Source organism: Leuciscus leuciscus, assembly GCF_965113295.1.
Source record: "Leuciscus leuciscus genome assembly, chromosome: 7".
Classification (NCBI taxonomy): domain Eukaryota; kingdom Metazoa; phylum Chordata; class Actinopteri; order Cypriniformes; family Leuciscidae; genus Leuciscus; species Leuciscus leuciscus.
In genome coordinates this window covers 26,089,856-26,113,002 of record NC_138731.1, presented here as the reverse complement: position 1 = coordinate 26,113,002, position 23,147 = coordinate 26,089,856, and the positions used below count along the sequence as shown (strand labels likewise).

At 38.5% G+C, this 23,147-nt stretch overlaps 1 protein-coding gene across 2 annotated transcripts; it reads right to left on the bottom strand.

Annotated features, from left to right (window-relative positions):
• Positions 1-2: 2 nt before the first annotated feature.
• On the bottom strand, positions 3-22,104 carry ints6 (integrator complex subunit 6). 2 transcript variants are annotated; one of them, XM_082176739.1, is made up of 18 exons: positions 21,653-22,104; positions 21,487-21,564; positions 20,900-21,049; positions 19,215-19,304; positions 18,713-18,896; positions 8,461-8,586; positions 8,019-8,167; positions 7,577-7,729; positions 6,434-6,566; positions 6,224-6,318; positions 6,020-6,130; positions 5,719-5,934; positions 5,284-5,410; positions 4,953-5,095; positions 4,691-4,862; positions 4,207-4,548; positions 3,754-3,847; positions 3-1,502 (listed from the first exon to the last, which is right to left on the bottom strand). In XM_082176739.1, exons 1-18 carry the CDS (start codon positions 21,761-21,763, stop codon positions 1,409-1,411), a joined length of 2,568 nt encoding a protein of 855 aa, XP_082032865.1. In that variant the 5' UTR covers positions 21,764-22,104; the 3' UTR covers positions 3-1,408. The 2 variants fall into 2 exon arrangements, with proteins under 2 accessions (XP_082032865.1, XP_082032866.1); XM_082176740.1 differs by having other exon boundaries at positions 4,207-4,545.
• Between the last annotated feature and the right edge of the window lie 1,043 nt (positions 22,105-23,147).

Genomic DNA, 23,147 nt, shown 5'->3' with positions numbered 1-23,147 from the left:
TGTTAAGATTTGCAATCCTTTTAATGACATTGTGCCACTGAGAAATTAATGACAGAAAAATGTCATTTATTTACATGACTATTCACAGTGTAAAATAGACTTTATTCAAATACATACAAAAAAGGCTTTCCACCAAAACATTCTCTTAAATAATATTTTCAATGTCACCATGTACATATATACAGCATAATAAAAATACTTTTTTTAAAGAAGCCACAGATTTATCTATAACATTTATGATGAAGATTTGGTCCCTACATTAGGGTGCAGGGTTAGGAGGGTGAGACGCACAAAGACCAAAAGAAGCTAAGGGATACTGAAAATTTGGCAGTAATGTAGGAATACATTAGCAGCAACTTCCCATGTCAATGAATAAATGGCTCTTGACTATCATGGATGTTTAAATATCAACTTTACATCGCTTGCATGTTTCATTATTATATCCTTCTGGTTGTTACTTCAGTAAATCAAATTTGGTTACTTAATATAGTCAGTTGCAATTTTCAGCAAAGACATCAAAGTTCATATATACGTGTTACAGTCCTTACTTATTCACAGAAATTTGCCATGGTTCCGTGTTCTGAAAACTAGATGACATGAACCTCTTTTGCTAGAGGCAATGTTATTGAAGCCACGTGGAATAATGATGGGTGGTTTTTAAGAATAAAAAAAAAAAAAAAAAAAGTTCAAGTAACAATTTTTTTTAAATATAGATAAGAGCTTTTTTTTTTAGAATATCAGGAAAACAAAACTTCAGAAAGATGTTCCTCTGCTGCCAAAAGCTAAATCTTTTGCAACGACATCATTCCTGAGATGAGTTATTTTATAATCAACAATGATTTTTGGAGTGTACAAGACTACATTTAATTATAAAACCTCAATGTCACTCAAACCTCCAACATTAAATAATTGCTTTGTAACTCGCCTTTTTATTGGTGGAGAATATTGCTGATAAAGATCTACTTTACAGTAAATAAACTTGTCTGAAACTGAATGCAGCAGTGAGTTTGCAGAGACGCTATTCTCGACTGAAATGAAAAATTTGAAAACATGTTTATATTGGTGATCAATGCCATGTGTCAAAATGTCACAGGGAACTGTGGGGGGCGAATACAAAAATGCAAATGAGATGAGGCGGAATCTGATGCCATTCAACCAGTTCTCTTTGGCACAATTAGATAGGAAAAAACGTCTAAGAAAAAGAAAAGGAGCAGTGCGTTTATGACCATCTGACATAGAAACATTCCCATATCCCCCCAGTCCTGAGGTTTAGAGACAACCCATCAAGTCCTCATCGATAAAATCAGCTTCAATACTGATAAAAACTGGAGACACACGAGTGCCAAGTAACGTTACATAAATAGTGCAGATCTGTGCGCGAGTATTTCAAGTAGGGCAGATGGAGTGCTCAGAAACCGTCCAGATGATTCATGCTGTTGGCTCTTAAGTGAATCTCCTCTAAGAAGTTCTCCAGCTGCTCAATCAAGACCCTCTTCTTAAACCTGTGCACGCGCACACAAACAAACACACACACACACACACACACAATGTAATTAGATATATTAATAGAATAGTACCGTCATTTTTATGGCTTAATGCATTGGAAGTGCAGACATTTGTGTTCGCACATTATGCCCAAAGTACACTTCAATTTTGACATGAATGCTTAGACATAGGTGCAGCAAACATGTACTGAAAGTATACTTTTGATAGCACACAAACACAGGCACTCGACACATGCACACCAGAAAGCTTCATCCTTGTCCAGTGTCTGTACTATTTCTCTCCACAAGTTGACCAAAAAAAAAAAAATGTTTTGTCCAACTTTAGTTTAAATGACTATTGCAAAGTATATACAGGGCATAACAATGGACTTAAACGCTGTATGTATGCATGTATGTATATTAGGGGTGTAACGATATTCGAACCGAACCGAAAAACCGCGATACACCACCCACGATACGAATCGCGATACTCTCATGGCGTACCGAACACGCCCGCCCCGCCCCCTGCTGTCCCGGCTCATTGGACCTCATGTCTTATGTGTACACAACGAATACAGCGTTGCCTAACCACCATTAACCACATTTAATCGCAATAAGCTCAGTGTTTTGTTACATTCGATAATAAGCAAGGTGTAATCTTTCAAATTCTGTCTATTTGATGACGAAATTCAAACATTAAATGTCGTTTTGGCGCTCTTTGATGTGGCGTGACAGATCACCGTAGGCTACTAGGCTCCTCATTTCAAGCGGCAGCGCGGAGCGCGAGTAAACGCGATTCTCTTCCTCAGTTACAGAATAAACATGAATGGACACCTGAAGGTATGTTGAAAGATACAGTATACTTACTGAAAGGCATCATAACTCGTGTAATCGCTCAGTCAGTGTTTCAACAGCGGAAATATGTCAATAAAACGCTTCTTTTTTCAAATAGCTTTATTTACCTCAGGCAAGTCATTCAGTGTCCACAGCTTGTTGGTTTGCTAAGGAAATGAACTCTTTCACTAAATAAATGCACTATATTAGCCTATATATTATATTTTACTTAACCTGTTAATGACATCTTGATTATTTTATGTATGTTTAAAATATCTGTCATGAAAATGACAGCAACTGTGTAAATTATTATATTTCAATAATAAATTAGAGTAAAAACATATGTTAATGTAAAAACTGCCTTATGTGCAGTTTACATGTTTTCATACAATTTGTTACTTGAGTGTTTATTATTATATCTAAAAATAAATAGCAACTGAATTTAGGCTAAAAGTCTTGGCTCTGTTGTTAAGCTTTAATGTTATAGTAATGTGCAAGTAAGGGCTCCTATATAGTTTACAGCATTAGCAGATAATTAGTTTTATCCTTGCGAAACGTTTACTTGTAATTGAATTAATTTAAAGACAAGGACACAATTTGTTAATTAAATTATCTGTTTAAAAACAAAAACAATTTTAGCTTTCTAAACCCCCCACTCCACCTAAATGAACCGAACCGAACCGAGACGTCAAAACCGTGGGACGTACCGAACCGTCAGTTTTGTGTATCGTTACACCCCTAATGTATATATAGCGTTTAAGTTAATTTTTATGCCCTTCTCTCGGATGCAAGTCATTGCTTACGCTGCACAAGTGCCCACTACTGGTGGAACCCTTGCAATATGTTTAAATGTAATGCCCTAAGCCCTTGCGGGTAAGTGCGAGCAAAGCGAGTTGCTGTTGTGAAGTCACAGTTGTGTTGCATTGTTGTCTATAGATCTGCATGAAGTGTACATGAGTACAGTAGACTCGCTCCCTCAGTCAGAATCGAGGGTCTGTCCAAATAAACTTCCCTCGTCCACTTGAAGTTGAAAGCACTTCAAAATGGTGGCGGGGATTCCACCAAGGGGAAGTGCATAGGGAAGTTTGCGAATGTATGTCTAAAAGTGGAGTAAAACGCAGGCAATGCATGCACCTATTATTTATTTTTTACTGCGAATCCAGTTCTGCCACCTTGTTGACCAACTGATTAGTGGCAAAAAAATTCAAGGCGCATTTATGAACTGAGCATACAGTGAAAACTCTGGCTCCATACATTCTACGCTGATAAAAAAAAGTAAATAAAAAAGTAAATATCATACACTGCAAGTATATCCTTTTGTATGCGTAATTTTTTTTGGGGGGGGGGGGGGGGGGGGGGGGGCTTTACTCTTCATACAAATACCAATATGTAGTTAACCTACTTCAAATTTTTGAATCTGGAGAAAGGAGTTTACCTGGCAGCCTCTTTGATTATGCTTTGCAGGAAGATCAGACGTGTTTCCAAACTGCCCTGGATTTGCTTGAGGAGGTAGAAGATTTTCTCATAACCTGCGTTAAGGACCGGGGGGGATTGGTGGTGGAAAGATTTGATGTATGGTGTCATGAGCAATGTCAAAAAATAATTGTAAAACCACAGGAGCAAATTAATTTCCCAAGACCGGTAATATTGTACAATGTACAAATAAAAATAACAAAATGGAACCCAGCTATAACAATATTACAGATTTTCACATTTAGCAAAAGACGCCAAGATGTCCCGTTGATTTCACAAGACAAAGCATTGGTGGGAGACCACCCCTCCTTCGCTTATTGGACACCGTCCAGGAAAGAGCATCAAGAGAGGAAATGATGGAAACACTTGAGCAGTGTTTAGTTGCAGACATCTGCACATGTGTGTTGTTACTTACGTCTTCCAGGTTTCCGGATCTCCTTGGTGATGAGCACTCGGAGTTCAGAGTTCAGCTCCTGGCTTTCTTCGTTTCTGATTTTCTTCAGCTGGCAGGGGGAAGGGTAGCGGCACGGGGCCTCCTCTTCACCCTCACTGCCCAGCGAGAGCTCGCTCTCACTGGACTGGCCGTTCTCCTGAACTCCATCCCGCTGGTTCTCAATCTCATCCAACTGGAGGTGGTTCCTTTGCTCGATCGGTTCAGACTCTGGCACAGGACTCAGCTCCTTGTCCAAGTTGTTGTTGTTTGACTCAAGATGGTTGGTGATGTGGTTTTCCAATTCTGTGTGATCATTATCTGCTGCTGTGTTGGATCAGACATGAAACATGCACAAGTAAAATTGGAGCTTTCATGTTTTAGACACCGAGGAACCAGAATTAAGTGGGATGGATTGTCACATCTGCTACTAAAGGTTTTTTTCTGCATGAGTTTATTGGTTACTTACTTCTGGAAGGTGTTTTGGGAGGTGTATATGCCCGTCCCGGCCGAAGCAGTGGAGACATGCAGCGCCTGCGTTTGGGGGCCCCTACCCCAGCAGAACTGCTGGACTCTCCAGGACGTTTGCCTTTGCCTTGAGTGCCAGTAACAAATTCATCTGCCTCATCCACCATCATCGCCTGACATGAAGAGAAGAGAAAAAAATGCTATTTGCCTGAAAGTCAAATCTGTGTAGTGCTTCTTTTTGAAAGCCAGAGATCCAAAATTACCTTCTTGTCCAATTTGAAGGGGTTACCAAAAGTGTGCAGACGTTTAGGCTGATCGGGGTCTGCCTCTCTCAGAGGGGACGGGCAATGCTTCAAGAAGTCCTGATAGTTGCCCATCTGAGCTATAGGCACACTGTGAAGCTGATCTAGAAAAAAAAATTTGATTTGAAGTTACATAATGTTAAAAAATGACCATATAAATGGCATCATGAAATTAACCTTAAATCAAAAATTGAAGTCAAAGGCTTGCAGTTGTTTTGGAAATCAAACTAAATATAATTGAGAGAATCGTCTCGGAACGGAAACCAATGACCATTTATGTCTGTCTGATTACCTTGATCTTGTCCTTTCAGAATGCAAATGCTAGAATGCAGAAGGTTCCGCCTCATGCGACTCAGCTGGTCCAGTAGATGAGCTCTTGGGATATCATAAGGGTTTCGCAATCCTTGTGGTTTTAATGCCTGTATTGTCAAAGAGGATAATGGAAAAGATGAGGGATCTGAACTGACTATGGATTACTTGCTGAACAATACCCTGTTGAAAAGTGAAAAGGTTATGCACAAAACATTTGATTCTAAAAAGCAAATGTTCCACATATACTCAAAACACTCGCAGTCAATTCCAGCCTTTTAAACATTAATCTCACACTGACTGGATTTGAATTTAGAGAGGTCATATGTATGTGTATTCTTTGTGGATCTCCTGGTCTTGAGCACATGAAAACAGTACAAAACATCTACAAAGTGTGCAGTAGTGTACATGCACGCACTTTATTCAGAGCAGCTAATTGAAAGCCGGCAAACTCCTTGGTGTTTGCCTCCATTGGTAGAGCTGGCCCATCTCCTATGATACTTTGCAGCAGCTGTGTGAAATCCTTTCTGTGGGCCAGAGAGAGGGCGGAGCTTCTGCAGCGAAGTTTAATCCCACCTTCTGGCACCGCCTTTTTCCCTACTGATGCACAAACTCTGTCTGCCTCGACCTTCGTCTGTAATATACACAATTTAATCATTCATAACTTCATAAAACACTTTTGAACAAAGCCTTTAAAAACAAGCTATATTAATACACACCTGCTGACTGAGCTTTTTGAGATAGGTCACAACACTGTAGCTGAGGCCATACTCCATGTTGTCAGCCAACAAGTTTGGAGCTCCCATCATTCTTAGTGCTTTCCGCAGGGCCTGAAAGAATCAGGATGAAGAAAAAAAGAGAAAATAATTTAATTTAATTACTTTTGTAATGTTAAAATGAACATGAGTGATTCCATTACTTACAGTGATGTAGTAGGGTGGCATTGTTTTAAGATAGTTTTCAAAAGATTGTCGCCACTTCGCTGGAGGCTTGAACTTATGCACAGTAATCAAGTCATCTATAAATGCATGATGAACAGTTATGTGACTTATATCCATCAACAATCAAATAAATACAAAAGCCAATACAGAGCGTCAAATTCTGATAAATGAGATGTTACTAATGACACTTACCAAGCAAAGGCAGCACCACAGGGTAGTTATAGGGCATGACAAACAGGTTGACACAGGTTAGCGCTGTGCTGGCCTTCAGATAGCCAAATGGCTGCCCGAGTTCCCCGTATTTAGCACTATTACACACAAAAACCTGAGAGAGAATAAAACGTTACAGCAATAAACGTTCAGCCATAGTAGAGGTGTAAGTTAGTGAATTCTGAGGGTGCTTTCACACTAGCACTTTTGGTGCACAACTGGATTCAATTGACTTCAGAGTTTGGTTCTTTTGGATGATGTGAACGCTGCTTTCCGAACTCGGGTACACACCCTCGAACCGAACCTGAATACGCATAAAAAGGGAGTAGTGTGTAAAGCTGCGACTGCAGGGTGCTGCGACTAAGTCTGTGATCAAAACTTCTCAGTCATGAACTATAATAAATCTAAATATGGATCTCAATTATATTGTTTGTGGTTGCTGAATAAATGCACTTACGTAACCTGTGTGAAAACATTAAAACTTTTTGTAGCTGTTTTAATAGAAAAAACATTCATGTAATTTGGAATTATTGGAATTACTATTAGGGATTTCACTGTTCTCATTTTTGAAGAGAAGTTTCTTGTTTTACCAGTTTTCTTAAAGTAGACAGTTCATTTATGATAAATAGCCTAAAATAAATAAGTACTCTAGATGAGGTAAAATAAAGTTGACATTCTCTTGATTTGTGCTTATGGTGAAAGTGAAATAATTATGATGTAATATAATACTTTTATCAAATGACAACAATCTTTTTAGTTTAACCATTATGCAGCATGGTGAAAAAAGTTACTAGACAAAAAAAAAAAAAAGACACAAGTTGACTAAATATGATAAAAACTAAAAAGTACACTTAACTCGATAAGCTGACAAAATGAACTAATTCTCACAAATTTTCCTGACAGGCGTGACTAAGCAACATGGGTAAACAGCTGCTGCTTTAATTATGAAAATGCACCACGGTTCAGACAAATACTATAATGTGAACACAATCCAGCGAGGGCAGGGGGAAGCAATCAAACTCCGTCTCAGTCCAGTCAATCAAACCAAGTGTGCAAGTACCCTGAGTGAACATACATGTTGACCGATTAGCATGTATGGCACTAAAATACTGATTCTAGCAGTACCTGCCAGCAGGTGTGTGGTGATTTCCTCTCCAGTATATACTGAGTGAGCGGGGAAGGCTCTAGCTCGTACTTGTCAAAGGGCACTTTGTCAACCACCATGGGCTCTGAATCCACACATGAAAACTTTACTTGTGGGTGAGATGCACGTGGAGGCTGCAGAGGAACACAGGAAACTGAGTATACAGCACACAAGTTTACATTTCACTAGAAAAAATACAGTATTTATCATTTAACAACATACCAGCATCGAAGGCTATGTTCATGGCAAACTCAAGAGTAATAAAATTAACAATAGTCATTATAAAAATTATATTTAAATTAATTGCATACAATCATTTACATTACACTACAAAAACCTAGAGCATATACACATTACATTAGATATGAAAAGGACTGAACAGATGGTACAACATACACAAATTGAAACATGTTTTCATCGTACCAAAGTAGGAGAGTTCTGGTCAGGCCAAAAGGACTCCGGGATAGGCCAATGGCCAACAGGAACACCAGTTTTAGGGTTGGGTCTGACATAGATCAACTTATGACAGCTGTGCCATGATTGAGGTCCATACTTCATCTCTGCTGGACCATCTTGAAAAAACAAGATGTAGTGTCATTAATAATGGCTTGGTTTACATTTTTTGTAAAGCATACACTACCATTCAAATGTTTGGGGTAAGATTTTTCTTCTTTGTTTTGGAAAATAAATTAAAAAAAATTTCAGCAAGGAAGCACTAAATTGATCAAAAGTGACAGTTAGAAAAGATTTCTATTTCACAATATTATGGTTTTATTGTATTTATGATTAATTAATAATTAGATTTATCATTAAAAGGTGCTTTACTGCAATATGTCTGAAAAATACAAGCCTGGTCCTCCTTTACCTTCAGTAGGTGGAGGATCAGGTCCAGTCTTCTCAAAATTGATGACGACACCACTCTGGATCTTCTGCACCAGAGACTCCAGGCACTGGTTCAGCATTCTCTGGGAAAACACGCTGTACGAGCGGCCTAAACATAGAAACAAACGGGAAACAGTTCAATTGCATCTGAGGTGAGATTTAACATGAGTGCTTAAATATAGGGAAAGTTTTGGCCGATACCGATAACCCATAATTGTTTACATTTGAAAGCCGATAACCGATATATTGGCCGAAAAATCTAAATTCAAATTTTTATATACTTTGATAGCCTGTATACATAAACAAAAGGCTTACCATTAAAAGCCATGTCCCAAAGTCTTCAACATAAATTAAAGGTGCTCTAAGTGATGTCACGCGTTTTTTAGGCCAAAACATTTTTTGTCACATACAGCAAACATCTCCTCACTATCCGCTAGCTGCCTGTCCCCTGAACACACTGTAAAAAAACGCGGTCTCTCTAGACACCACAGGCTCCACAAACTGCAACAAAAACAAACTGGGCTCACCTGCACCACGAAACACAACAAACAGTGCTCCCGCCAATCACCGACAAGAAGCATTTGAGGGTGGGGTTTGGGGGTTAGTGCGCGTGCACATGAAGGGGGTGTGGAGAAGAGACGAGAGAGAGAAGCATGAAGAGGGAAGTTTGAATTATGGCCGACACACGACTAAAGAGACGACGTTCCGATGAACAAATTGTAAAGAAGAGGGACAAGGATAAGGAACGCGCGAAGTCCCGAATTTACATCGGAAAAACCCTCGAAATGTGGCGAGAACTCCGCCGGTAGAAGGGCCTCCAATCAGACATTCAGTTGCTCTGTTTTTGCAGAACATGTAAATCCATTTTTCTTTCTAAATTGACGTTCATGTTCGCCAAACCAACACAAGGATGTAAATAGCTAGAACTATGCAGTCAGCGTTAGCTTTGGTGAATACAACATATATGTTTCTAGCAGCTAGCGATCAATCCCTATTGTAAATGGTCAAGCAAATTCACAGTAGGGCGACAATTTGTGTGAATGATTGTTTTCACCCACTGTTTGTTATGGATTTGAATGTTCATTTATAGGCTATTGACAACTTTGACTAAATTTGTTTACGACGCCGCCGTTGTTTATGCTCACTGGGAAACGCGAAGCTAACGTTATCTTGCTATTATTGCGTCCTTGTATGGGAGCTATAGTTATAAACTCAGGTGGCGAAACGATTTTAAGACAATGTTTGTCTTTTTCTGCATTCTGTTCTGCAATATATAAAAGCATTTATCTAACTTGGTGACATTACACATTGAATGAAGTATCAGTAAAACTTAACTTTGTTTTTAGTGACTACTTTGACTTTCCTTTATACCGGAAGGGAGGGGAGGAGGGAGGAGACGGGAGAGGGTCTAGCTAGCCTCCGTTTTGTTTGACAACAATTCGAATGTCAACACTCCCAGCATCACTTAGAGCACCTTTAAACATACAATACAGTAAACTAGTTTGAACCAGCGTAAGATTCCTTAACTTTTATAATTTTACACTTGATTGGCCAAATTTCTTTATTCAAAAATGGTAACACTTTATAATAAGGTTTCATTTTGTTAGCAGCATTAGTTAACATGAACCAGCAATTAATGAACAATACTTCTACAGCATTTATTAATGTTAAGCTCAACATTTTAAAATACATTAAGATCCAAAGTTATATCGGTTAACATTAATGCACTGTGAACTCACATGAACAAATATTTTATTTAGAGATGCACCGATTGATCGGCTGGTGACCGGAATTGGCCGATTTTCACGTGATAGGCTGTGACCGGCGACCGTCCGGTCAGTCTGACAAATACCGATTTTATGCCGGTCAAATGCACTCGGGCGCTGCATGATTAACATCGCGCAACATCAGCATCACACGTGCACACAGGGGCGTAGCAACCGGGGGGGACACGTCCCCCGCACTTTTAGAAACACGGGATTCTGTCCCCCGCATTTATTTTGACCCAGCGTCAATATTTCCGCCCGTGTTCTCTGATTTGTTACTTAGACTTGAGTGAACTAACATTCAGCCAATCACAGCGCGAATCATCTCTTGGGTGTGTCTGCATGAGCTTCAAATCTCTTGTTGCTCTTGCGAATTTTCGTTCGTTTAGTCCCTTTGCTGTTTGGCCGTCTGGAGTAAAATGCACCCCAGAAAAAAAGCAGAGGACGATTACATCCTTTTTACAAACACACAAACACATTATGTTAACAATAATTTATTTGCACACAAAAAAAGCATCATGATCAGTTTTTTGGCTGTCTGATGATGACAATGAGATCGTGAGGTGCTTGAAAGCAGCTTTTGACGCGTTCGACTCGAGTTCGAATCCGCCTTTTGCCGAACTCGCTCTTCTCCATTTTCCCAACACATTTGAGATGTCAAATTTATAGCCTAACATAAAGGTCTCTAGCGTTATATTTTGCCAACAAACTAAAATTGAAACCGTGATATGGCTTTGTTGTTTGTTCCTTTCTAAAACAGAACAAGACTTTAATTAGCCAGTCTGTTTGTGCTGCGTGATATAAAGAAAAGTGCGCACTTTGCTCACCGATCAGCTGGTGATCTGGCGTTAAAAAACACTCAAGGGTTTATTTCTTGCAAGTGAAGAAATTAGGACAAAAGTATTGTAATTTCCCTATACTATAGTGTAATATAAAATATACTTTTGAAATATTCATTTTCATTTATAAAGTAGGCCTATAGACATTTATAGGCTATGATTTTACATCATATAATAATATAATAATGATTTGTATAATTATTCCTAATAACTGTTTGGCATTCTAAAACACCAGTGATAATGTAATGTAGACTGATAGTCTATAGGCTATCATAACTAAAAAGATGTTTGAGACCTCTTTAGGTACAAGTCAATGCTTTTTCTTTGTTCAATGTGCATAGTTCATGGGTTGAATCCGGTTAAAGCTCTTAATTTTGAGCTCTCAAAGTGCAGCAGATTGATGCATTTAACCTTAAAATGCAAAAAAAAAAATCTTCCGGAGGAGCATGCCCCCGAACCCCCCTAGAAGGACAGAGGTCCACCCAACATAGGGGGTATCATCACCATACAGTTTTTGTCCCCCCCACTTTTATAAAGGCTGCTACGCCCCTGTGTAGGAAACCTCGTGAATTACGTCCGTTCAGACCGCAAGCGCGTATTTTTTTTCGGCGTGCATGTTAATCAATGAGTGCATTCACAAAAGGAGCAGCGCGTGAGCATCAAGCAGGAGCGTTGCGAGCAGTGAAGCACGTTTTTCGGCGCCAAGTCTATTTGCTGGACAAAATAGCCTAAATAGGGTTTCACAAAAAAGTGCCCAAAATGCACAGAATTTGCGTGTTTTAACAAGAACTGGAGTAGGCTATGTCAGAAAAGAAAACAAAGACTTATTATTTATAGAAAATGTACCCATTTAAACTTGTTTTATTATTCAGTTTGTACAAGTGATTGCAATAGGCCTGTGTGTGTGTGCTTTGAGAAATATCTTTATACTGCAAGGCTACATTTATTTAATTTTTTATTTATATATTATTTTATCGCCATTCCCTGTTTTCATACAGACGTTTAGTTTGCTAAATACTATAAAAAAATGATTGGATATTGAATGTGAAAAGGAAATGGTTCTTCCATAACACTGCACTTTAGATGTGTGTGAATTACCCACACCTGGAGTAATTTATATAGTTCTATTTTATAGCGTTTATCTGTTAAAAAAAATATGTACTATGCAAATTGTAAAATGTTCTATTACAGAAAAGATATAAAATAAATATTTGTGTGTGCTGTAAAGTGGTTAGAAAAAATGAAATCGGCGAAAATCGGTATCGGCAGGTCAAACTTAATGAAAAATCGGAATCGGCCCAGAAAATTGTAATCGGTGCATCTCTAATTTTATTAACTAACATTAACAAAGGCTATTGCTCTCTGTTACTTCATGTTAGTTAATGCATTAACAAATGAAACCCTTATTGTAAAATATGACCAAAAAAATATATTGCCAAACAAAAAATGAATAAAATTGCTAAATAATGCAAACAAGTCATTGGATAACATTGGGCTGCATATAAAGAAACAAAATGCAATGGATAAATAAAATGTAATCGCCTCCACACAGACAATAAGGAAATGACTTTAAACAGACCATATTGCTGATGAAAATAATACCAGAACAAAAAAGTGCTAGTTAATAATAACGCATCAATGTTTTTATTTTTTTTATTTTTTTATTGATACAGTAACTTAATAGTAAACATCTTTAATATTAGGCTTACTGTTTCAAATGACATCATTGCTGTTTGAGCTGCACGCGCTGAAGCTGAAGAGAACGAACGTTAAACTGAATCGCTTTGCGATTTTTTAATGTTCTGAATCGCGGTTTGATTGCGCTAGCTGTAGGAGTAGGCTAGCTGAAGAGGAAAACTGAAGAACTTTTCTAGCAGGTTGTTTAAATCAATGAAACGCATCAGTGAGATTAATCAGATATTTATATTACATTTAGGGTTGGGCGGTATTACGGTAATATCGGATACCGCGGGATCTTAAAATAGCACCGGTATCAGTTTCAATACCGTCATTACCGGCACTTATATAGCCTATAATATATATAATTTATTTATTGCCTAAAAACTGCTTATGTGTGGTTGCAGTTTGGCAATATTTCTGGTTCCAACCGCATGAGAAGGGAGAGGCGGTAAATACAATAGATGTAAACACCTCTAACCTAATGTCGCATCTCCGAAACAACCGCCCACTCACTGCTGCCAGGATGCATTTTGTTCTCGAGTTCATTAAATAAGCGCATTAAGTTTCGTATTTGTTAAAATATTATAATGTTATTTTTTCCATCTTTGTTGATTATGAAAAGTGAACGGCACAAATAAGATGGGATGCATCGGGAGTCAGACGATTTGACCACTTCAATAAATTTCGTTTTGTAAAAGGCCTCTTTAAAACGAATTTCGTTTTGTATATATTGTTTCTTAATTTTAATACATTTTTCATCAACCAATTGCCTGGATAATCATGACATGATGGGCATGCCGCGGTCACTTGCATTGAAATCTCATAAATTAACCGAAACTCAGTGTAGGCTATGCCTCACAGACATGGCAAATATATATAAATAAAGCTTGAAATTTATTTAAACGAAACAATTCAAAACGAAAGAAATAGGCTACTCACTGATTAGGCTAAGTAATCCATGATGTGCATTTCTCTCTAGGCGCGTTCATACGGAGATGCGATCGTCAATTTCATTAAACGAAACCATTCAAAACGAAAATAAATAGACTAGCCTAACGTACTCTCTGTAATCCATGATGTGCATGTCTCTCTATAGCGTTCAGATGCCGATCGTCAATTTCTTTAAACGAAACAATTCAAAACGAAAAAAAAAAAGGCCACTCTCTGATTGTGTAATGATGTGCATTTCTCTCTATAGGCGCGTTCTCTACAGAGATGGCGATCGTCAACTTCCATCTTTGCAGAAAAGTTGTATTAATAAAAATCAATGGACACGTGTCACCGGATTACAGAGGCACTTTTTGCTTGTTGCACGCACACAGATATTATGTTGAATAATGGTGGGCTCCGGCTCATAATAACAGTTAATGCCGTCGGCCTGACTCAGACACAACGTGCAGGGGTTGGGCTTTATTTTTTATTTATTTTTTGCCCGATCTGGCATTCAGTTTCTGAACGGTGTAGGCACAAGCCAACAGTTTGGTGACGCCGTCTGAGCCCATTATGTCATAATTTTTAATTAGTCACGGTAATACCGTATACCCCGGTAAAATAGGGAGGAGGTTTGACGGTATCAAAATTCGAATACCGCCCAAGCCTAATTACATTAACTTAATATTACGACTTATATCTGCACAAAATTACGTGAATGCACAAGCAAACTTGACTGTGCTGGTCAGAACGTGTAATCCCTATTCTGGATGCGCTATTCCCACAACAACGCGCTGAAATGGAAACTAAACCCATAGAATTTACAACGTTTTATAACAATAGTGTTCTCATTATAATGGCATGTATATGACAGTCCCAATTATAGTTATAAATATGCACTGCCTTTTGAGCTGCGCACGCTAAAGATAAGGATGATCACCGCCGGTACAATTCAGCGTTTTTTTTCAAGCGAACTTGCCTGTGTTTGTCATGAAGGCTTAACTCCATAGACATGCTCTTTCCGCCACAACACGCTCGTTGTGCTGAAACACTGGCGAACAAGAATTCACAACATTATTTTACAGGCGTGTTCTTATCATAATGTTATGAAGCCTATGCGACAGATTTGTGCTGCACGTTGCACTTAACCATCTTCCTTTTCGAAGTGATTCAAATCATTCAAAATCATCATGGCGAACAGTGTGCATCTCTCAACTGAAGTAAATCTATTATCTATCGGCTTTGATATATAGGTCTAATTTTCTTATCGGATCGATAACATCAAAAATGACCGTTTATCGGCCGATATCGATATGTGGTCGATATATCGTGCATCCCTACTTAAATGTACATTTTATCCACTGCTATGCATATTTGAAGTAAATTAATACTGTCTGCTTTAAGATGAAATGGTTCACTGTGTGGCTATTTTTCCTTGTCAGTTCCCTGCAAGACCACTACCAGACCACAGCTATTCACATAAACCTGCACGCGCGCACACACACACAGTAGCCACCCTATTGTTTTTAGTATTTTATCAACATGAGAGGACAGACATTGTTCTTTTCTCTATAGTAAAGTTTAGTTTGTCTCCATTACACAGATGTATTAGTCAGCACACACAAGTCCAGTAAAATCTGCCCTTTAACCACAATTCAGCAATTCTCTTCAATTCACAATTCAAACACTATTTCACAGCATTTAAACATCACCCAATAGGTATGGTCTGACATTTACTCAGCCGGGCATGTACAGCTTCTGAAAGAGTACGGCTGCCCCCAACAGTTGACTAAAAGTTAAAAGGCTTGGTTGACTAGTTGATCAGTCAGTCGCAGAAAAACAACAACAAAAACTCCACAGGAATTGGCAAAAGGAATTGTCATGCAGTGACAGATTGCTAAAACTTTTTTGCAGTGATATGCCGGGCAGGAAATCCAAAGTGTGGGAACATTTCGAGAATGACCTCAAAAATGTAATGGGACCTCAAACATGACTTGCAACAAGCAAGAAGTAGCCTAATGTTAGCCACTTTACATGGCTGCTCAATCTATCGTTAACATCAACCTAGATAAATGTGCGCTAATAAGGCGAATATCCAAGTGTTTGTGTGGAGTGTAAAAGCTAAATTAGTACCGCACTTATTGCACAACGTCCATGCCATTAGAGCGCATCTTCTCAAAGGCCGGCTTAATTGTGAGCAAGACACAGAGCTAACTTCTCTCCGACAATGTAGACAAACGTATGTTCCCTTCTCATAATATGAGAAGACTGAGATCGGAGGAAAGAAAATAGTGACGATGAGTCAGAGCTAGGCTTAAATGAATAGAGTCGACAAGGAAAATCTTTAGTCGACGGCAGGCCTATTAACAAAATCTGCTTTTTCTGTAACCTCAAAGCTATAAAAAAATTAAATCAAAATCTTTTTCAGATATTTATTTTAAATGCAAAGACCTCCCTTAGTCTTTGAGAAAATGGGCTCTCAATAAAACTTGGCTGCCTATGCAGTAGAAATGTGAAAAAAGAATTTTTTTATCTGTGCCACAGTCAAATTCCATTACTGGGATTCCATTACAATTACTTTGCAATCATTTAGTTATAATGGTGTCGACTTGTATTATTCCCAGGAGCAAGAATTCACAGAGTAAACGTTTAGTGGGAGTGAGTTACTTTTGGTTTCCAGTGAAGGATCCAGTTCGTTGTAAGGCAGTGGCTAAAGTCTGCAAAAGAAACGTAAATATGGAGAGGATGACCACGGAACAGAGTGTTTTAGGCCAAACGGAAGGGAAAACTGAAAGAAACTGCTGTTCTGTCAGTTCCACCCAACAACCCCCCCGAGGCAAAACGCTGTTGCATACAGGAAAGAAAGCTGTTGCCATAGTGTTTTTGTTTTTTTTAACCATAATGCTGTTTAAAGAGTAGACATAGTACAATGCAATATTCAGTGATGAACCTACCCTTACAATAACTGTTCTGTCGATCTGACTGTCCATGGGTGGGAGATAAAAATGCAAAAGTATATTGTCAGCAGCCATGTCACCCTGTAGCCCAAGACTGGTTGCCCACTGAAGCTAAGCAGGGCTGAGCCTGGTTAGTACCTGGATGGGAGACCAGCAGGGGGTGCTCACCCTGTGGTCTGTGTGGGTCCTAACGCCCCAGTATAGTGATGGGGATATTGTATCAGCTCTATACTGTCAAAGAGCACCGTCCTTCGGATGAGACGTTAAACCGAGGTCCTGACTCTCTGTGGTCATTAAAAATCCCAGGATGTTTTTCGAAAGAGTAGGGGTGTAACCCCGGCATCCTGGCCAAATTTGCCCCTTGGCCTCTGTCCATCATGGCCTCCTAATCATCCCCATATACCGATTGGCTTCATCACTGTCTCCTCTCCACCAGTAAGCTGGTGTGTGGTGGGCGTTCTGGCGCAATATGGCTGCCGTCGCATCATCCAAGTGGATGCTGCACATTGGTGGTGGTTGAGGAGATTCCCCCTTCTATGTAAAGCGCTTTGAGTGCTGAGAAAAGCGCTATATAAATGTAATGAATTATTATTATTATTATATGCTAATCTGTAGTTTTCACGAAAGCCCTGAAGTTGTCAAAAGTCTGCCGGATGAGGTGTTTTGAATTTCTCGGTCCAGGTAACACAGTGAACGAATAAACACTATTCAGGGCTCGACATTAACGCTTGTCCAAGAGAAGAGAATTTTACTTGCCCGACCGGAGAAGCAGCCTGATTAGAACGTCAATAACAAAAAAAATAACTAGGCAATCACTAAAACGAGACAATGATTCTGACTTTATTACATTTATTGTAAGTTGCGATGGATAGTGGATAATAAATGTATTACTGACGGTAACAAGGTTACGCTGTTGAGGCTTGCGCAGGAGAAATCTAAACAAATGAGCGCAGCACACACTAAAGAAACTCAGTTAACAACATACTGCCTATAAAAATAAAAAATGTGGAGTTTTTATATTTTGCAAATATGTTAAGCAACCTCACACGACGATTGCGGTTTTCCTGAATACCATCACTATTGAAAATGTGACATTGATTTCCTACAACAGTTCAATAAATAGTCAAAATTAAGTCACTTACATTTTAGATGCAATATTGGCTGTTTTTGTTCCATTTCAGCAGCAAAAATAATTCCAAACAAAGATCACAGGAGAATTATAGCTCATCTCACAGCAACATTCAACCATGTTTTCATTACTGGATGATTTAGCATTTTGAACGAATCAGTTGAGTCAAAGAATCACTGACCCATTCATAAACATCTGTCTCATTCTTGAATGAATCAGACGTTTGAACGAATCGTTTGAATGAATAAATCAATGACTCGCTCATTAACACGATCGCCTACCGCCACCTACTGGTGGTTTAGTGTTGTTTAAAAGTAGTATCATTCTTTCCAACATTTCTTATTTGTATATTTAAAACAATTTCATAATATTATTTATTGCAATTGTAATTTTTTTATTTAATTTGATCAGCCCTAAAAAGGGTAACAGCCCTTATGGTGTCTTAATATTCTAAATAATTTAATTTATTGATCAAATTTAGGAATTTAAAATGACAGATGAGGCATATATTTAATAAGATTGAGGGAGGGGATGCCCTTTAAAAGGTGCAGATATTACAATATGAAGATTTAAATATGTCAAAGCTGATTGAACACTGATGAGAATGTTGCTTCAGAATAATTTATATTTACAATAAAAATAAATAAAAAAAGAATTCCGGAGACCGGACAAGCAACTTTTTTTACTCTGACACGTGAATGACAGATTTACTTGTCCGAAGGACAAGCACATGAAAAGGCTTAATGTCGAGCCCTGATTATACATTTTTATATATACACTACCGGCATTGTAACAAAAAGCAGGTGGAAGATCGATGAAGTTACATTTTAATTTGAGTTCACTTTTAAAACGTGCAGTCCATTGCCTTTTCTATTCTACACCTTTGTCTTTCTGTGATAACATTTTCACTTAAGTAGTTAAAACGCATACACACCCCCGGTGACCTCACACATGGGTGTAATAGGAGAAGAGTCAAGAGGAACACCACCCAATGGTTCAGGGTCAGGAGAGGAGTTGCCTGGAATGCGGAGCACTAAAGAGAAGAGTCGCTGGTCCCATCTGAAGGGCTCTTTGGTCAGCTCACTGCCAGGTAATGGTGTTGTCAGGGGTAAATGCAACTGGAGCAGAGAAAAAGGATGAATTAATTCACATTTCAGCACATAAATGGAAAATTCCTGTAGGAGACACTGACTTGACCATTACTCATTTTACCAGCTAGAGACTGTTACTTTTACAGATGTGCAAGTCATATTGTTAAAGAGAACAACGGAAGATAGATATGGGAAGGAAGGAGCAAACTATATCAAGAGGAAAAAGTTTAAGTGGAAAAAAAACAAGCACGGGATAGCAAGCACAAAAGAAAAATAGGAAACCCATGACTAGACAGGATGCTATCATGGGTCCGCAAGTCCGGCCCATATTGACATGTGACCCACCTCGTCTTGCACCCCAGAACTGCTGGTCAGCTTGCTGCCATCAGTTATGGCCAAAATGATAGCTGGCTCCAAGAAAAAAGGGTTTCTACCCTGCAAAACACAAGACAAAATAAAAATAATAAAATAACCATAAAAACTGAGCACCAGCAGTGGAGCTCATTAGACAAAGGCATAGCTTCATACACCCACTCTTTTTGATGTTAACACACTGACTTCATTATACGAATCTAAAATATGACATCTATGCACTGATAAAATAATGTAAACTCAATCAGTTAAATGCTCTGCTCTTTCAATGATTACACTAAATTGTATCTTCAGCACAGTGCAGATTTTATGGATGAGTAATTTCTGAAACAAACACGTAAACCAGAAACAAAAGAGATCCATTACTATGCAATCACAATAATATAGAGAGTGAGTCTAAATTTACCACAGGCAGGGGAAAGATTTAATGACCCTATTTTTCTTGTGTCATGTCACTACATGCAGCTCTATTACATGCCAATAATAAACTCAGAGACAGAATATATTGTCTAAATCATAACCGAAGCATATTTTACAAATTCTTCTTTTCGGTCTAAAAAATAAACATGTAAACAAAAAAGCTGGGGCCTATACCATGAAGCCGATTTAGGTAGCGTGGTAGGTTTCAGTTTAGTTTGTGCCAACACTGGGTTTTAGGCACCATGAAAGCAGCTCGGCTTTTAGCGGTGTTCATCTCCATAGTAACTTATGCTCCACGGATAACTTGCTCTGGGGCAGGATATGTTCTGGGTAAGAGATCGCAAACCAAAAGGTTTGCAGACCAATCAGCTGTAAGCAAAGTGACAGCTCTGATGCAATAAAGTCACTCTCCCAGTTTCTCTTGCTCCAAATAAAAGGTCATCACATAGAATTTTTTTTTTAAGACAAAATCATCTGGCTTTTAGTGATGATCATTATTTTTTATGATTTATATAAATTATTATACCCTTAATCCATTAGACATGAGAAATTTTTGTTTAACGATTATTACACATTTAGTTTAAATGTTTATATCTAATGAATACATACAAAAACGTAAAAAATAAATAAAGCTTTTGTGAGAAGTGAATTTTTTCTATATTTTTAAGCCATGTAATTGGCTGTTCATTACTGATGTCACACTTTCATGTGAACAAATTCCATGAACTCAGGATCAAAATCTGAGTAGAGGAAGTTGATGACCAGTGTCACAGTACAAACAAAGCAGCTTAACCGGATTGTTTTGGTTTTATCAACGCAAAACTAATCCCGTAACCCTGAGTTTGTTCAACTACTACAACAAACACAAAATATGTGTGGGGAAATCTTGCATATGTTGCATTTTACCAGCTCAACATGCAGAAATACAAGAACTGTCCTCTAGAAAACTTCTGAGAATATTTTGTTTAAAACCAATGAACTAAAACGACACTCAACCTGGAACAATTTTAACTAGAGCACACTTTCACTGCATAATCGATGTTCCACTTCAGTTAGTCATCGCCCTTATTTGCATCCATGATGCAGTTTACTTATTACTACAGTTTGTCACCAGGGGCCCTTGGGATTGTGTTGGCACAGTGTGAGCCTATTGGGTGCTTGTTTAACTGTGAGATGTTGGGGGTGGGCTCATGGGGTTAGGCCACAGACTTTATACCAGTCCCTGGTTTATAACATACCTGTCCATAGTTGTCTATCCCCGAAACTAATCTATTGAGATTGAGCAAATCAAAAGAGGTCCTTAAAGACTGGCCGATCGATGTCAATCCAACTGCTTGCAGGTTCCTCAGCTCGGTCATAAAAGTGGCATGACTGTCCTTCCATCCGGCCTGAAATATCAAGACACAGCAAATTATTAGTTATGCTTCTAAAGAGATCCTCGCATCACATCCCTTCAGGCAGACACATTGATCTGAAACTGGCTTAGGCAATAATGTAAAGAGCAGTGAAGAATCCTCTCTCTCCCTCTCTGTGGGTGAGAAAACTAAGTTAGGCTAGTCCCCCATCTCTCTTTCCTCAAACACACACACACACACACACACACACACACACACACACAGAGAGAGAGAGAGAGAGAGAGAGAGCTCTCTGCTGCCACACTGAACAAAATGTCGGCCATGTTTAAACACACAAATTCATGCTGGGCAGAGTGTTTCCACACTACAAATTTAGACGTGGTGTTTTGAAACGCAAACAGACGAAGCGAGTGATTAAAGTGTCTGGAGTGAAATAAAACAGGTTTGGAAAGAAATAAAAGAGTTTGTACCTTAATTCCAGCCGGTGCTTCCTCGAAACTCACTAACATGTATCTGTCTCCCCTGCTGGCCGGATCTCTGCTCCTCAGCTGTGGAGAAAAGTGGATGGAAACGTACGTTTTTTTCCTAAGTTTTCAGTAAAGTAAGAATGTGGAGTAGAGACGTGTATTCATTTACCTTCAGGAAAGTCTCAACTGCGCCCTTCGCTATGTCCAGATAGCTAGTGCCCAAGTGGGAGCGCTGGTTCATGGAGGCGGACGTGTCTATCAGAAAAAGTAACACGGGCATTGTGATGATAATCGCCCCTTCTACATGGACCGAGTGTCAGTGCAAGCGGACAAATGCAGATAAATCTTTTGTTCGCCTCCTGTCGCTGCTGTCAGCACGCTGCTAGCCGGCTAATGCTAACTGTCTCGCGCATTCTTTCTGTCAGAGTGTAACTGTAGTTAGTGTTGAAAGATCGATGCCTTGTAAACTTAAGCAAACCTCAGACCCTGGGGGGGAAAGGTTGTTGATTTACAAGGGAAACGGGTGTTGTTGCTGTAATTTGAAAGAAATGCCTAACTTTTATCATGGTAACTTTCTGTTTAGTTTACGTCCATGATTCTCCTCACTCTGAGATCTGCTCGCGGGCTGCAGTGGTTTTATTCTGCGTTCAGCACTTGACTCCGCCTCCCAAGCCCTGCCCGAGTAGCGTGCGTCCAAACGCCTCAGCTGATTGGCACCTGAAAATCACTCATTAGCATATTCTCAAAAAACGAAGCTCAACGGGAGCATGCGCGTTTGTAAACATTTTGTTTTTGTATTGCATAAACATTAACATTGTACATGCACTTTCGTTCAAATGCAGATACTGAATTATGCATACAAAAATAAAAATAAACGTTATCAAATAAATACTCTGTAAAGCTCTCCAACTTTTAGTCTTTATAAAAAAAAATATTCAAAGAGTCTCTAAGTCTCTACTAAAAGTACAGTTTATATTTATACTTCTTTTTTAATTTCTGTAAATGATTTTCTGGATAAAAATCAGTTTATACTCATTTATATATTACATATACCCACCTTTCCATATAAAGAGTTGGAAAGTATGCATAGAAGTACATAATATTACAATGTAGTGGCATGCTATTGTTGCTTTATTGACATTTATTCCTGTTCTATGTTTTTTTTTCTTCTTTTTTTTTTTGTAGTTGTTGGTCTTTGGAAGCCCTTGCTCTCTTTATACAAAGTGACAAACGGCAAGAACTTCTTAGAAACAAAGATAGAAACAACAGAATAACAAATTCATCATGTTGCCAAACAATATGAGCCACATAATCTGCAAAATGATTTGGGATATTAAAAAACACTTACAAGACAAAACTCATTAAAAGCAAGGGATGCAGACATTTAGTTTGGCTTTCTTGTAGAGATAAGAGAATGAACAATAGTTCTGTGGTGTCTGTCTGCACATGATATGATAAAGCCGAACTATAAATAGAACAATTTCCACTCTGTGTTTTTATTGTTTAGACCCAATTATTATTTAAAAATGTTGAGGGGAAAAAAGAAAACAGATTCAACTAACATAAATGATTAAATTAATTATACAGGCACTGAAAAATTAGCACCGTTGTACAAGATTTGGTGCAATTAAACAATGCTCATCCTACAAATGTCAATGAAGTGG